Below are 18108 nucleotides of genomic sequence, written 5' to 3' on the forward strand. Positions count from 1 at the left end.
AACCTCTCCAATAAATCAATAGGTATAAATAGCCCCCATATGTATTAATTCACCGATTTCGTTGGCCAATTTTCCTTTCAACGGCCTAAATAACAGTGAAATGTGTTGTACACTTTCTTATACTTGGCTTCGGTAAGTTTCGGATCATATAGCTGGTCGAGTGCAAGACATTTTTGCCAGTGGCACAGAGAGAAGAGGACTGGGAGTCTACCAGAGATCTCAGGCGGTGGATCGCATTTGCGGTGCACAGCAAAAATACTTGTCTTTTTTGAATCAACGCAACAAAGAGAAGAGGAATGGGAGTCTACCAGAGATCTACGGCGGTGTATCGCATTTGCGATGCACAGCAAAAATACTTGTCTTTTTTGAATCAAGGCATCTTATGGAACAAAGCAACTCCAATCAACGCAAACGTCTTCTACAAAAACAAAAATGATTTATCGTTTTGAAGCAAACGTATGACGCCTGAGTTTAAGCTTCCACCTCATATACTTATGCTCTATGGGTTGTTGTTGTTGTAGCAGTGTGTTATACACTGAGGCGGCAGCCCTCGGCGATGAAGAACTCCATCTGGTCAATCCAGTACGTACAACCGTGCTTTATGGTCAAACATTGGTGCTCTATGGTCAAACACTCAAACACCGCATTTTTTAGCATACAAATGTTTAAAAAATCGCAAAATATGATGAAAAAATATAATCAGAAACAAATTTTAATTTAATGTAATATTTAATGCAGAAGGGCCGAAATGGTCTTGCGTATGGCATATGACTGGGCTAGACCCAGAGGTCTCAATGTTAACCCAGAGGAAACTGAAATATGCCTGTTCACGAGGAAGGCGAAGGTGGGCCTACTTAACGCACCACGTTTCCTCAATAAGACAATTTCGATATCTGACAAGGTCAAATACTTAGGTGTGATCTTGGATAGGAAACTTAATTGGTCACATTCAGGAGCGTACTGAGAATGCTAACAGATGTTGGGCAATATGTAGACGAGCCGTAGATTCGAAATGGGGACTGAATCCGAGGATAGTCCACTATCACTACAGGAGCGTGATTAGACCAATACTTACTAACGCCTCAGTAGTTTGGTGGAATGCTATGGAGAAAAAGTGCAACACAAGGACCATACAACAGGTTCAGAGAACATGTTGTCTTGGCATAGGCAGAGTGATGAGGACCACGCCCACTAGGGCACTGGACGCCATGCTAGATATCCGACCCATTGACATACAGATTAAGTGTGAGGCAGCCACTGCGGCTATGAGACTTAAGGCGATAGAAGAATGGATTGAGGATGGAAGCAGATCATACCATATCGGTGTAATCGAGGCGACGATAGGAAACCTAGAAGAAAGGGAAGAGGTTTCCGATCGGATACCTGAGATGAACCTTGAAGTCGAGTGCGAGGCAGTGCTGCCATCGGCGCAGTCTTGGATTGACGGAACCCTTGAATTGCCATCTGGAAGATCATGTTACACGGATAGATCAAAGCTAGAGGACAGAGGGGGCTTGGAGGTCTACATTTAGAACCCAGGTACTGAGATGTGTTTTAGACTGCCTGACCATAATATTGTACGTTGCTGCAGGCGGAGATCCGGGCGATTAGGAAATGCGTGAGGTGGTGTGGTGCTAATACGAGGACGTCGAGTTTACCGACAATAAAATTTCCATAAGGGCAATAACAACCCGGACGTTAAGGGCATGGGTAAGAAGGAGATTAAAGGCTTATCTGAGGATGATAAAATCATCATCGTTTGGGTCCCGGGCCATAACGGAGTTAGGGGAAATGAAAGGGCAGACAATTTGGCGACCAGAGGACTGCCGTCAATAAACTTGGTTTACCACAAAGCCTTTCGGGTCGACGCAGTCCGAGTTAAGGGAGTGGGCGACAAATGAGCATGCAACATTGTGGAACAGCGAAACTGTCGGTAGTATGGCGAAAATCCTATGGGGGGATCCAGATCGTGAGAAGACGGGGCTATTACTGAAAGGAAGTAAGAAGGTGGTCAGTATAGCTATTGGTATCATAACGGGACACATGGGATTACGAGCTCACTTATGTAAAATCGGTGCGGCAAGAGATAGCATGTGTAGGGCATGCGGGGAAGATGATGAGACGTTGGAGCATTTCCTTCGTCATTGCCCGGCTTTCGCGTCTAACAGATACCAGCACTTAGGTGGGGCGCAATACCAGACATGAACCAACTTAGGGGAGTGGTATTGAAAACAATTAAGGATTTTGTAAGTAGCACGGAATTCCTGACTTAAAATTTTCTTTTAAGATGTTTCTTTATAGTTTTTAGAGCGCACAACAAGCCAATTACAGGCATGGGGCGCATTAATATCTGCACCCTCTTTTCAACCTTACCTAACAAATTTAAATATTTGCAATATTAAAATATATAAATTTCATGGATAGTTCAGCTTGAGATCTCAATGATGAAATTATAATCAAAAAAGGTCAACAATACACAATATAATAAATTTTTTATTATAATTAATGGTATTTTTCATCGTGGCAAAAGCAACACTGTAATTATGATTCTACAATAGTCTATATTTTGTATTGATGCGGTGTTTCCATACCGTCTTACATTCACTCATTATACCGCCATGGGCAAAGACATTGTTAAAAGCGGTGATACATGAAACATGGAAATTAATGTATGAATATTCATACGATCGCCACTCATATCAGTCTGTTGAGCATAACAACGCATCAGTTGCGGTGGCGATAGACGCTAGCACCGCATATTTATGAATATACCGCAAATCAGAAAACGTACTTTCTTTATGAATTGAGCTAAAGCGCTCAAAATTGGGTTTAATTTATACCTTGACAATGTATATTGGGTGACTTTATGATTTTTCAGATGTATTGTTATTCTTGGTACACTTTGGTACTTTCTTTACAAAAGGGGACAGATTTCTGAATTTTATACACAATTATTACAAACAAACAAATACTTATACAATTACAAAACTTCATAAACTTATAACCTGAGTGACTACCTTGGAAGTCCTACACTAAAAAGGGGTATAAAAAACGGGGGTAACAAAGCGGACTGCCGGGATGCTAGTATCTAAATATAATCCGATCTATACCATATTCAGGATTTGTAGTAGTAATACAACTAATTGTACCAAAATTCGCCTAAATCGGGTGATAATTACATTTTTATGGCTCCTAGACCTTAAATCGGAAAATCGGCATACATGAAAGCTATGTCCAAATATAGACCGATATTGAGAACGGATATCGAAGAGCTTAACACAGCTCACTGTGCTAAATTTCAGCGAACTTGGGTAAGAAGAACTTATTCGGGAACTCGGTATATGTTACAGCTATATCCATGCGCCTTTTATGGGCCCAAGACCTTAAATCGGGCGCTTTAGCAAACAATAGAAGTTTCTGAGCCAATTAAACACGGATATCGAGGGGCCTAATACAACATTATGTACCAAATATCAGCGAAATCGGATAATAAATGTGAATTTAATAGACCTAAGACCTTAAACCGGCAGATCGTTCTATATGGGGGATATATCAAGATATAGTCCGATAAAGCCCATCTTCGAACTTAACCTGCTATGGACAAAAAAGAAAACTGTGAAAGTTTCAGCCCATTATCTTCATTTCGAACGGATGGACATGGTAGATAATAGACGGGGTTAAGCCAAGCCGTAAAATAAAAAGCGAGTAAAGCAGATCGTAATTAGATGCAGATTTTTTTTTATATGTATCTTTCGATATCGACTTTCAGGGCTTTTGCTAGCGTATTTATCAATCGATCTTCTCAAAGTTTTGAACAGCGATTTTTTCTATAACTCACACAATATGTACCGAAATTCGAAATTCTGCATTTAAAATTTGAGAAAATTTTAATTTCGACAACTTAGTCTGCATACACAATGTGGTGTAAGGTATCAAATGGTAGGCTTAACCCGATGGTAGGCTTAACCCGATATTCACTTGTTTATTTTAGCCAATTATTTTTCAGTTGCAATGTCTTTCCTAGAAAATTGCTTTATGATCCCATTTGGCCATTTGTTTTACAAGTTTTTCAGGAGTTTTCCATAAAGTGGAGTAATAAGCTTAAGCTGGAATAATGTAACGACTCATAACATAAAATCTCAGAATGATTTCATTGCCAAAAGCACCCCCCAACCAGCCCAACATTTTCATGACACAAATCGATCTTATCATTTCCCTTTATAAATCATAAACTTCTCTAGGAATGTCCCACTGTTTTGTAACATTTGCTTTTCTATTTGACTTCCTTATGATAGCCATCCAAATAGACACACACATCATTCTAGTCAGCCTACACACACACCATGATGATGGATGGGGATAGCCTTGTCTCTGTGGGAGTGTTTCCCCTTGAGAATTTCCTTTTATGTTTGTGTGGGTTTTTTTTTTGGTTCTAGCCCAACATCAACTCTCATCATGGAACCGATGAAACGCATGGACTCTTTGGTTAGTATTGCCGCCAACCAGTCGTCTCAACTGGTTTCCCCAACGTCATCCTTTTTGCGTCGTCGTTGTCAGTTGAGCTGTCATCTTGTCCCCATCATATCCTTTTCGTTTTTACAAGGCACTTAACTTAGTTGTTTATTTGTTCGTTTAGGTATTTTTTTACCCTATCCCAGTTGTTGTTTTGCAACTTTATATCACATCGAATGAGGAAAGGAAAAAATAAGGAAATTGTGTCTTATTTTTATTTTGTGTCATTCATTCGTTGTTTTATTCATTATTTCAACAGTGGATTAAAAAAAAGAAGAGATTTTTGCGCCTGCAGAACGCCTATGGTTTATTGGGTCGACTTCCCCAGACATATGACACACATAGGCCCTTACTTAGCAGCATTTTTATTTGTTTTAAAATTCATGCCAACCTTAATGGGCATGCAGATGTTCATTGAACTTTGTGTTTGATGTTTTACAAATGAGATGTAGGCCAGTCTGGTCTTTGTTGTTATGAGAGAAGAAAATTTTATATTTACCAAGGTGTCTTTGTACTCGAGATATATTTTTTATGAAGGGAACTCGATGAAAAGCTTTGGGTTAAATTAGGAGTGCGTTTAATCGCAAAGTATTAGGTTATTGGCTTACGCACTCCATATAGTTATCATGTGATTGGTTCACTGTTGATTCATCGGTTTGCTTATCTGAGTTTTAGATCTTCTTCATCTGAATCTTTCCACAGTATAATAAAGTGATACACTAGTAACACACCTATGGAATGACAAGGCAGCAGTTGCTGATGATTTGTCAGCTGAGTATCTATCAGCTTCTATATACAAAATGGCTAGAAGAGCCCATACCCGATGATTACAACTTCAACACCCTATCCCTAGTCAAAATCCGACAAAACAAAGGAAACAAAACTGTATGCCCCAACTACAGACAAATTAATTTCTCTCCCATTGCGTACACAATATTATTGAGCATCCTTTTGTGTGAGAGATGGACATCTAAAACTCATGCCCTATAAGTATGGCTACCTTAGTAAAACAATTTTACAACTACCATATTTTTAACGACTACAAAAGGCCTCATGTGACCATCCACATGTTCAAAGACATATAAAAGGTTATTGGCAGAAATTTGGGTTTAAACCGCGTGCCATGCATTGTCTGTAGTTCAGTTTTCAGTTTGTGGTGGAAGGCACTTCAAATCCATCTAGTGTTTAATACTCAGCTGGATCCAAACAATGGTCTAATCATTAATTAACGAAAGCACAAAAAACTTAAACTTCAAATCCAACATTTGGGAAAAGACGAAAAATGCAACGTTTGCGCTATACATCTGTTCAAACCGTGTGGGTTGCACTGGCTGTAGTGGTTTGATCTACTGTTTTTGTCAGGCCTACAATGCTGTATGGTGGTGTGATATGGTGGACGGCTCCTAGAAAATCCTCCTATTGCTAATTTTTCCTATGGGTTATTTGTGTATTACAACCTTATTGATAATATTGCTATACGGCGTTTTGGTCTGGTGGACGGCACTTCAAAAAACCACCTGCAGTATAATACGCTGCCTGACCCAAACAATGCCTTGGTTATGCATCATAGCCGCTCTGAGGACCACAACAATTCAATTTACAATTTACAGAAAGCACAAAATACTTGGGTATTTTGGTTACTGAAAATTAAACTTTAAATCCAACATTTGGGAAAAGACAAAAAGGGCAACGCTTGTCTTAGTCTGGCTATATATTGTAATCGTCAGGCCTACAATGCTATATGGCGTTGTGGTCCGGGGGACTGCACTTTGAAAATCCTCCTACAGTTTAATACTCAGCCAGGTCCAAAGGATAGCCTGTTAGGGCATCACAGCCACACTGAGGACGACAGCATATGATGCACTGAGTTGAATGCCTTTGCTCATCATGACTAGACAAACTGATGCTATCACTGCCATAAGATTAAGGGATCTTTTCCTTTGGCCAAACACATTTCAGGCGCTGCGAACTAAATATTACCTTTCGAAAATTTTCAGAGGCCCTTATGCCCTCCTAATGCTGGCATCATTTGTGAGGTACTGTATCATTTGACATTGCTGCCATGTAGAAACTGCTCTACAAAGAACAGTCGCACTTCGACACGCCGTTCGGTCTCGGCTATAAAAAGTAGAACCCTTATCATTGAGCATAAAACTTGAATCGGACAGCACTTCAAATGTGAGAAGTTTGCCCATGTTCCGTAATGGAATGTTCATGGGCAAATTTGCATTTTGCTATTTGAGAAAAATTACTACACTACCGGAGGCCCCAGTGGCGCAGCAACGCTAGGACACTGAAACTTGGGTTTCGAAACCAGGGGAAAACATAAAAAAGCTCTGGTTATATCCTCACTAATGTAGCATATTTGAGATAGAGGTGTATATTAGGAGATGTCGGCTGAAACTAGAACCGGACAGCAATTATTGAGATTGTTTTTTAATGCTATGTTCATGGGCAAATTTTCAATTTGTGTCACTTTACTCGATGTTGTCGATTGCGATTGAAAACTTCATTAAAAGATCTTGTCAAACAGGACTCATGGTGGAAAGTATAAAAGTTTCCACCACTCGAATCTAAATGCGTTTTTCGTTGTTTATACCCTCCGCCAGAGGATGGGGGTATACCAACCAGGAATGGGGAGTCCCGGAGTCGAGGTTTTGAGATCGGAGTCGGAGTTCAGTTCGGAGTTGAGCACGCCTGCCCCGACACCGGCTTAATACTGCGACGTAGACACCAAGCCGGGGTCGGAGTCGAGGGTCAGACTCCGCAGCCCTGATACCAACTGTGTCATTCCATGTGTGACTTATCGAAATATTGGTGTAAAACCCTATAAAGTATTGTATATAAAGGATGATGTTTTAAGAGCTACAAGAAAGTTTTTCAAAACAAACACATCAAATTAAGAAAATTCCATGAAATCTTTGTTTGAATCGACGTACGGTTAATATAATTTAATTTTTTAAGATTATTTCATGCAAATGTTGACTGTGACTGCTGCTCAAATAATCCATACGCATAGTCCAATTTTGGCATACTCTTTCCAATCGGACGGCATCTCACGAATAAATGCTTCAATGTTGTCTTCCAATGAGTCAGATGAAGCGGGCTTGTTGATATGAGCTTCAACATAGCCCCACAAAAAATGGTCTAAAGGCGTTAAATCGCCAATTGACCGGTCACGGACGTGAATTAAAATGTTCGTCGAACTCGCCTCTCAATAAGTCCGTTGTTACGAGTACTGTGCTGCATATGGCAACGTCTTGTTGAAACCACATGTCATGTAAGTCAAGCTCTTGCATTTTGGGCAAATAAGTTGGATATCATCTCACGGTAGCGCTCACCTTTCTCAAATACGTTACGATTCGCATCATCTTTGAAGAAGTACGGTCCAATGATGCCACCACCCCATAAACTGCACCAAACTGTGACTTTTTCAGGATGCATTGCAAGCTCTTGCAATGCTTCTGGCTAATCTTCACTCCAAAATCGACAATTATGCTTATTTACGTACCCATTGAGCCAAAAATAAGCTTCGTCGCTGAATACAGAAGCGCGCGATGAACCTTCTTAACAGAGCACTCATTTTGATAATAAAAATAATAAAATTCAATAATTTGCAAGCGTTGTTCGTTTGTAAGACGATTCATGGTTCAATTATAGACCAAACTGAAGATGTTTGACTGTGAAACAAAACACAAAACGTGCGTGAGCTGTTTAAACCAGTGTTGCCAAAATGATAATAGCAAAAAATCACCCTTTATATTCTTGATCGTTGTGACATTCTAAGTCGATCTAGCAATGTCTGTCCGTCTGTCGGTCGAAAGCACTCCAATTTTTGATCGAGTTAAGCTAGCCCCTTGAAATTTAGCAAAAATAGCATATATACCAAATCAGTCCATGTTTAGATATAGCTCCCATATAAACCGATATCTCGATTGATTTTAAGCCTCTAGAGGGTGCAATTCTTATTCGATTTGGCTGAAACTTTGCACGACGAACTCTCTTCAGACTATTAACTTCTGTATCAAGCATGATACGAATCGGCTCATAAGCTGATAAAGGTCCTATATAAACCCATCTCACGGTTGAACTTCTTCAAATTCTTATTCGATTTGGCTAAAATGCACGACGAGCCCTCTTCTGACCTGCAAGACGTACATAACCTGATATAGATCCATATGAACCGATCTTCTCATGGTACTATTTCAGCCTCTAGAGGGCGCAATCGTCACCCGATTTGACAGAAATATTGCAAGACGAGCACTCTTTTGACCAAGTATCTGTGTCAAGTATGATCCGAATCTCTCTATATCCTGATAAAGCTCCCATTTAAAATTATCGCACGATTAGAATTCCTGAGACTCTAGAAGAAGCAATTCTGATCCCAATCGACAGAAATTTCAAACAATGACTCCTTCTATGACTTCCAATAACTATATAAAGTATGATCCCAATCGGTCTATATTATAATATATTTAGTTCCCACAAAGAAAGCTATTCCCTTGTTCATAAAGTCTTGAGATTTCAGCTAGTTAGTAAAGTTTTGTAATAAGTATTCCGTAAAATGTAATAAGTTATGATTCAATTGTTTTTTTTTTTAGAATTGTAAATGACCGTGATTGATATTTTTATTAGTTTAATAGTTTGCCCACTCCTATTGCCAGTCATTATTTATAATTATATTTCTCTATTTCTATACAAGCATTTGAATAGCTTGTGGGTTTTTTAAATGTCGCATATCGATAGCCTAATATACAGTTTATCGCAAGTCTGGCATCTCAAATATCATAGATATCATAGAAATAGCCTTTCCAATTGGAAAAATGGCATAGCCACACAGCCAAATGCTATGTGTGTAATTTTTGGGCAAGGCAGAGCCTCGTAATAAGGGTTGAAATCTAGGCAAAGTTGAAAAACCAGACATTTTCTCGAAAAGGACAAACCGGCTCAACATGAACGAAAAAGTCAATATATTACAAACAAATACAGGACAGACATCAATACATACACATATGTATATATCTTAACTAAGGCATCCCTGCAAACATTTTTGATCGCCAAACAATCTTACGCGATGCTTCTAGAAGAAGGTCACGATCGCGAAAGAGCTCGACAAGGGTCGTAGACGATTCGCCCGCAAGTGTATTAGGCGAAACTTCCATATGAGCTACCAAAGAGTAGGTCAGAAGTGTGTTGGAAGATCTTAGAATCGCGCAAGAATCTTGTGAACGAGTAACAAATTATTGTTTTGGAAAATTAATAAAATACTCTTCTAGAAGAGTTGCGCATTACTCGCCTGGACGAGTAACAAATATGTGTTTTGGAATATTTATTAAACCCTCCACCATTGGATGGGGGTATACTACTTTCGTCATTCGTCTGTACTCCTCGAAATACTCGTCTAAGACCCCATAATGTATATAAATTCTTGATCGTCATGACATTTTCAGTCGATCTATCCATGTCCGTCCGTCCGGCTGTCTGTCGAAAGCACGCTAACTTTCGAAGGGATAAAGCTAGCGACCACCGTAGCGCAGAGGTAAGCATGTGCGCCTATGGCGCTGAATGCCTGGGTTCGAATCCTGGCGAGACCATCAGAACCAATTTTCAGCGTTGGTTTCCCCTCCTAATGCTGGCAAAATTTGTGAGGCACTATGCCATGTAAAACTTCTCTCCAAAGAGGTGTCGCACTGCGGCACGCCGTTCGGACTCGGCTATAAAAAGAACGCCCCTTATCATTGAGCTTAAACTTGAATCGGACTGCACTCATTGATATGTGAGGAGTTTGCCCCTGTTCCTTAGTGGAATATTCATGGGCAAAATTTGCAATTTGCAAAGCTAGCGGCTTCAAATTTTGCAAAAATTCTTCTTAGTGTAGGTCGGTTGGGATTGTAAATAGGCTTTATCGGTCCATGTTTTGTTATAGCCGTCATATAAACCGATATTGGATCTTAACTTCTTGAGTCACTAGAGGGCACAATTCTTATCCGATTTGGCTGAAATGTAGCATGAGGTATTTTATTATGACTTCCAACGTGTCGCATGACGTGTTTTGTTGTGACTTTTAATAACTGTGTTAAATATGGTTCAAATCGATCCCTAACCTGATATAGCTGCCGTAGAAACCAATCTGGGATCTTGACTTCTTGAGCCTCCAGAGGCTCATTTTAATTATTATCCGATTTGGCTGAAATTTTGTACAACGGCTATAAATATTGTCCAAATCGGTCTATAACCCGATACAGCTCCCATATAAAGCGATCTCTCTGTTTTAATTCTTGAGCCCCTTAACGGCGCAATTCTTACCCAAATTGATTGAAATTTGACACAATGACTTCTACTATGGTCTCCAATATTCAAATCGATTATGGTCCGAATCGGACCATAACTTGATAAGGCTCCAATATTATAGCAATTATTTTCTTTTATCCTTTGTTTGCCTAAAAAGAGATATTGGGAAAAGATCTCGACAAATGTGATCTATGCTGGAGGGTATATAAGACTCGGCCCGACCGAACTTAGCACGCTTTTACTTGTTAAATATTGCGCGTTATTTGCTTAGAAGATCTAAAAACGCATATCAAGTTTAGTTGTTCATCTGAAACGTTAGTGCGAAAAACCTCCAAAAAAAAAAAATTATTACTCGTCATATTTGTCATACGAGTATAGGTACCAATCATCATATAAGCCAACTGAGAATTATGTTTGGTGTTGCACATGTTGTCCACTCAAAACAAAACATCGAATAACATAATTCAATACAAGTCCATCGAATATCATAATGCAATACAAATACACTAGGCTTGAAAATAAAAGCAAACGCGAAAATTTAACTCAGGTGATTAATAAACAAATCTTCTGGACGAGTATAACGAAATGGGTTCCGTAATAATCGTTGCTAAAACATCCGCACATGAAATGGATTGCCTAATGATAACCTAGAAGAGTGTTTCACGAGCCATACGGAAGATTATAACGCGATGGGTTGTAAGAGATGTCACGAAGAGTTGGTGAAACTTGCGCACATGGAATGAATTGTCTAATGATAACCCAGAAAAGTGTTTCACGGGTCATACGGACGATTATAACGCAACGGGTTGTAAGAGAATCCTCGCGAAGAATTGCTAAAATGTTCGCTTACGCAGTGAATTGTCCAATAGTATGGTAGAAGAGAGTTTCACGACTCATACGGAAGAACAATTGCTCAAAAATCTTCCAGAAGATTGTTTTTTTTTATCACTGGGACGAACTCTCTTCCAAAATTATGAAAAATGTTTGTAGGGATGTTATATGACGTGCAATATATGAAACCACCATGCTCAAATTTTGTTCCCATACAAGTGTTAGTTTTCAGTTTACGTCTTTTGAGCCTAACGCCATTAAATTGCTGTCGCAAGCAACATTTATACAGCCAAGCAATGAAAATAGTACTTACAACTGCAAATGGATCATTAAATGCTTAGATACGATTGCATTCAAAACAGGGACAATATACTTTGTAAAGCTAGTTTAGTTGTTGTTGTAATTATGTTCGTGCCAGTCGAGAATGATAAAATAACTAGGGGGATGGTTTCTTTTTGTCATGCAGTTAGGCCGAAAACAAAAATACCATCTGTACTTCGAAAACCATATGGATGGGTTCAATGAACTGTAACTAGGAAACTCGAAAAGGACCTAGAGCCAGTCGAGGGTAAATAGAAAAGTTTGTTTGCAAAACATTTAATAATAAATATTCCTTGTAGTCCTGTAGCTAAGGGATATAATGGTACATTGTACGAGTGTAAGGAAAAAGTTTGATTTTCCCTTTAATTTTTTAAGTATACAAAAATATTTGTTGTAGGAATATGAATAGCTAAGTAAATATCAAATAGACTAGAAAAAATAGTTTAAGCTGGAAATAAAAAAGTACTCCCCAGAGGCATGTAAACTTATTCGGACGGTATGGGTCTGTATGTATTAAAGTATCTCGAAGAATATATTTATACCCTACACCACTACTGTGGTACAGGGTATTATAACATAGTGCGCCCATCTTCAAGATATGGGAAAGGGTCTGCCCCCTTTGGTTAGCAAAAAATTTAATATTTCTTTTTTTACCGGAGGGCCAAACCAAACGGACATCTAATGAAATTGGAGCTCCTGGCATGAACAAAGCAATTCAGACAGCTTAAAAAGTAATCATTGTGTGACATAGGGACTATATCGCAATTCCCGAAGATAAGTGATTAGTTTGTCCTTTTCTGGCTGATGTCATTCTTACGATTCTCGTTTTCTTTACCAAATTCTACCTCGACATCGCTTCCACTATTCCAATTTGGCCACGAGGTTCAAATTTTAAGTTGATGGCTGGTTGACCTTTTTTCATTTTCTCAAATGTTATCGTGTGTTGGTACCAGAAACCTGCAATTCGATTTGCGGCATTTGTATAATAATTCGGTGTTAGTATCCTCCGCCACCGCAATTGATGCGGTGTTATGTTCAGTAATATACCACCGCTTTTAACATCATATTTTTTCATGGCGTTATTATGAATATAAGGGGAGAATGGAAATACAGCATCAACACAACACATAACTGCGGTGTGTAGGAATAAAAATAGACCCATTGGTAAGTATGCCGATTGACTCAGAAGCACTTTCTGATTCGATTTAGCTATGTCCGTCTGTCTGTCCATATTAATTTGTATACAAACTACAGGTCGCAATTTTCATCCGATTGTCTTCAAATTTGGTACATTTTTTTCGGCCTAGAGATGACGCCTATTTAAACTGAAAAAACAGGTTCAGATTTGGATATAGCTCCCATATCAATGTTCGTCCGATTTGCATTAATAGTGCAATAAAATGGTAATTTGCTAACCGATTCTTTTGAAATTTGGTGAATTTTGTAGAAATTGGTTCAGATTTAGATATAGTTCTCATAATTTCTTATGGCAGTGGCACAGAGAAGTATACATACCCCATTGAAAAAACACACTTTACAAAACTAATTTTTTGAATGAAAAAGCTTTTCTGTCAAATATTTATTGGTGTTAAAAGTGTTTACTATGGTTCCTAGCATTATAATTACTTAAAATTTTTAGGGTAAAACCTTACCATAACTATGTTACAGTCAGTCTACGTGACTGCTATTTACGAAAAGATATGTAGACATATCTGCGCCACTGTATAGCGCCCCATTTTCACTCCTAGAGCCACTGCAAGTGCATTTATGGACCAATCTTCCCAAAATTTTGTGCAATATTTTCTTCAACGACTTCCACAATATCCTATCAAGTTTAGTCGAAATCGGTTTTGATTTAGGTATAGCTCCCATATATATGATCGTCCGATTTTGTGCAATATTGCAATAAAGTGCTCATTTGTTAACCGATTCTCTCGAAATTTAGTAGGAAGGATTTTATCTCGACTCTTGACAATACTGGTGAATTTCATAGAAATCGGTTCAGATTTAGATATAGCTGCCATATATGTATATCGCCCGATTTTCACTTCTAGAGCCAATGTAAGCGCATTTATTGAACAATCTAGCCAAAAACTCGTACAACGCTTTCCTCGACGACTACCACAATATTTAAAAAAATTTTCCGAAATCGGTTCAGATTTAGATATAGCTCCCATATATATTCGTCCGATTTTGAGAAATATTGCAATAAAGTGTTCATTAAGTAATCGATTCTCTCGAAATTTGCCAGTAACGATTTTCTTATGACTTTCAATATTACCGGCGAATTTCATAAAAATCGATTCAGATTTAGATTTAGCTGTCACATATATAAATCACCCGATTTTCACTTCTATAACCACTGCAAGCGCATTTATTGACCAATCTTGCCTAAAATGTGCACAACCCTCGATGCTATGTTCGAACTTTGATACGGGTTGCTTAATAACGCATCTGTAAACATCCGCCGAGGTCCATCAAAATTGGTTCAGAATTAGATATAGCTCCCACTTTGTATTTATAGGGTAGGTGTAGGGTATTATAAAGTCGGCACCGCCCGACTGTTGCCTTTCCTTGCTTGTTTAGGTATGGAACATTGAAAATTTTAAACTTTTTTTTGCAATATGCTTCTCAAGTAAAAGTTTGTAAAAATAGGTTACAAGTGTGTCTGTTGTTGACTATCGTCATTCCGTTGCTTTTTCTACAAAATCTGGCCGCTTCAATTGGAGCAGTCCACATTGACTCTGCAGTTAGATAAGTTCGTTTCGCCGGGTGTGTAAATAGGCGATTGGTGTCATGGGGTTCTGTGAAGCATGTAGGGCAGATAATATGTATAATATCGTCTAATTTCGAACGAAACGAGTTTGGTTTTGTACAAAATTCGGATCTTTATTTGGCCTAGAAACTAATAATCTGGCGGCATCCTAGCCGTCTAAAATCAGACTTAGATTGGATTAAGTTGGTAATTCAGTAATCGAGGTAGTCCATAAATTTTTTCTTGTTATTTTCGGGGGAGTGACATAAAAAGTGATCGAGCATCTCCAACTCCCTCTCGTCATCGCATGCCCTGCAAAATTTCGTTTTATCCCTACCTCCAGTGCTATGCTTAAGGTCTGACGTTGCAATGACCAGTCAGGACTCTTTTCAGCAGACTTTCAGCTAAGTCATTCGGGCTTTAATAACTCAGGATTTCTTATCTGAAGATCGGTATAAGCGGTGCTATATCAAGATATAGGTCATCTTTGATTAAGGTTGTAGAGTGATTTCAGACGGACAGGCATGTTCAGATCGTCTATGAATATAATGACGGTCTAGTATGCATACTTTGTAACGTTGAAAATGTACAATTTAATGAATTACAAATGGAATGGCTGGCAAAATGGCCACCTCTTCGGTGGTGGGTAAAAAACATACAAGGCATTTTTGGTCCGTAGAATATTTGGTAGGTTTTAATTGGGTTCGGTAGGATTTTTCTTAAATTTATGTAGGAAATAATTTTCCCGAATGGCAACACTGGTCACACCAGACTAGTAGACTTAAATAAATGATATTTTGGAGTAGAATTCAGGTCTATATTCAAATTTTGGGGTCAAGTATCTGGAGAGCTGGCTCATATCTAAAAAGGGACATAGCCACCGATCGGGACAATATGGAACTCAATACATTTTTTTTTTTTTTTGAGTATCATTTTCTGATATTGTCAAGTCGCATAATTTGAAAATTCTAGTGATTTATAAGCCCAAACAAATATCAACAAAGTAAAAACAACATTTATGCTTAGTTTTAGTGCATGTTTCTATCTATAAATGACTTTTGCTAATTTTTATTCCATTTTTCTCTCCCTCTTTTTGCAGATTTGATACAAACTACAGAAATTTATACACTTTGAGTAAGCAATCGAGCAGCTATTAATTGTACACCAAGTGAGAAAATACAAAAACCCAAAAAAAAAAAAATATTTTATATTATTCCAAAATCAAGAATATTCCAAAACAAAAAAAAACAACAAACAGAAATCTTGCAAATCAACACCACCAAAGAAAACCAACTATTACAGAGCTAACAAAAACAAAAATAACGAATTGACAACAACAACCACAAAAAAAAAAAACAAAAATAATAATCATTTATACACTTTAATAGAGACTCAGAAAAAGATTTAAGAATTTTTTGAGTATAAATCAACCAAATGTTCCATATTGAAATACAACAACAACAACAAGAGTAACAGCAACAACAAAAATAAATTTATAAAATTTAAGAACTCTAGTCAAATAAAAACAGAAAACAACAACAACAACCAAATTTACGCTAAAGAACTTTTTGCATTTTTGCAATTTTATAAAAACCAGAAGAAAACCCAACAACAACAACAACAACAAATCAACCAAACAGCATTCCAAAACAAAAGAAAGAAAATTCACATTCACCAACCAAACTAAAGAAAAAATAACAAAAACAAAACCAAAATCATTAGCAAAATTTACTCTTTTAACTTTTATTATTAAAAAATTTAAACAATTTTAAATAAATTACCAACTCTTATAAATTAATGATCCAAACAAAGATCTAAAACTCCAACTCCATTTAAGAAAAGTAAAGAAATCATAACCGTGAATTAAATCGGCAAAAGCAGCAGCAGCAGCAACCAGAAGAAAAAGGACTACGCTTTTTAAGAAGGACTTTCTTATAAACTGAACGAGAATCACAATTCCCCAGAAGAACTAAAGCATCACTAACAACAGCATCAATAACAACAACTTGTGCTAAGCACACTTAAAAAACACATACACAAACAAAACCTAAGATATTTAACGCTGACTTTAAGTAAGCGTCAGAGCTAACCAGCGAGCGAGCGAAAGAGAGAGCGAGAGCCAGCTAATCTTCACTTTTTCATCTACGCGTTACCAAAGAAATCTTTCAAAATTACTCTCCAACAGCAACAAACCACCACCACCACCACCAAGATGACCAATGCCATGGACATTGTTATCAAAAATGGCAGTACCAATGGGTCTGTCGATGGCAATGATGAATCGCGCACCAATCTGATTGTCAACTATTTGCCACAGACCATGACGCAGGAGGAGATGCGTTCTCTCTTCTCCAGCATTGGTGAATTGGAAAGTTGCAAATTGGTGCGAGATAAAATTTCAGGTAAAACTCAGCCCAATTACTTGCCTCCTCCTTGACAATTACTGACAGTGATTTTTCTACTTTGCTTTTTTTAGTGTTGCCAGCTTCCCTGCAGGCCTTGAACCCAGCATTGCAACAAGGTTAGTTTCTCGATTTTGCTCCTTGGGGCCAAGTTGTAACTTGAAAAAGTTCTGCCTTTTTCAGGTCAAAGTTTGGGCTACGGCTTTGTTAACTATGTGCGGCCCGAAGATGCCGAGAAGGCTGTCAACACCTTGAATGGTTTGCGTTTGCAGAATAAGGTTATCAAAGTCTCGTACGCCCGTCCAAGTTCGGAGTCTATCAAGGGTGCTAATTTATATGTATCGGGTCTTCCCAAAAATCTATCACAACCAGACTTGGAGGCGTTATTTGCACCATATGGCAAAATAATAACATCTCGTATACTCTGTGATAATATATCCGGTAAGTAGCATTCGATTTATATGGAAATAAGATTTTTTATTTATATTATGATTTTTTATTGAGAGAATTTTTAGTTTACAAACTTATTTTTATTGAAATACTAGTTGAACCGGGCCCGCTTCGCCGCACCTCATTTTACTTTATATGGAACAAAATTACCCTTTGAATATTTATTTGCGACAATTAAAGAGCTTCTAGTGAAATACCATGCTACGAAAATAATATATGTATATTGCAAAAGCATAACAATATAAATGCCTTTATCTGAATCCCATATGATCTTTACTGGTCTATGAATTCGCTCGGAGGGTTTAGGGTCATTAACGTTTGGGTGTTCAATATACTCCATTATTAAAAGTAATTATTTCATCTCGATATTGTCATGATGTCCGATTTAGGAGTGTTTTCGGGGGTGATGAAATGGATGGATGAGGCGTCCTCAAACATTTGGCCCCAAAATTTGTACGCTTTGGGGGTGTTTTTGGGAAAGAGGCGGTGCCCCAAATACATGGTCCTACATTTGGATATCATGGTTGGGGTGGAACATCCCCTAGG

At 38.1% G+C, this 18108-nt stretch overlaps 1 protein-coding gene across 6 annotated transcripts in view; it reads left to right on the top strand.

Moving 5' to 3' along the window:
* LOC106087570 (ELAV-like protein 3) overlaps positions 1-18108 on the top strand; it is a 189171-nt gene that overhangs the window by 157091 nt on the left and 13972 nt on the right. For 4 of the 6 annotated variants that reach the window (XM_059366317.1, XM_059366319.1, XM_059366321.1 and 1 more), the window contains 3 exons: positions 15810-17112; positions 17187-17231; positions 17281-17553. In XM_059366317.1, the coding sequence (XP_059222300.1) occupies positions 16923-17112; positions 17187-17231; positions 17281-17553 (508 nt within the window). In that variant the 5' untranslated portion in view covers positions 15810-16922. The remainder of the gene's footprint in view (positions 1-15809; positions 17113-17186; positions 17232-17280; positions 17554-18108) is intronic. The other 2 variants (XM_059366320.1, XM_059366322.1) reach the window with 1 other exon arrangement.

The sequence above is a fragment of the Stomoxys calcitrans genome, chromosome 4, assembly GCF_963082655.1.
Source record: "Stomoxys calcitrans chromosome 4, idStoCalc2.1, whole genome shotgun sequence".
In the NCBI taxonomy this organism is placed as follows: domain Eukaryota; kingdom Metazoa; phylum Arthropoda; class Insecta; order Diptera; family Muscidae; genus Stomoxys; species Stomoxys calcitrans.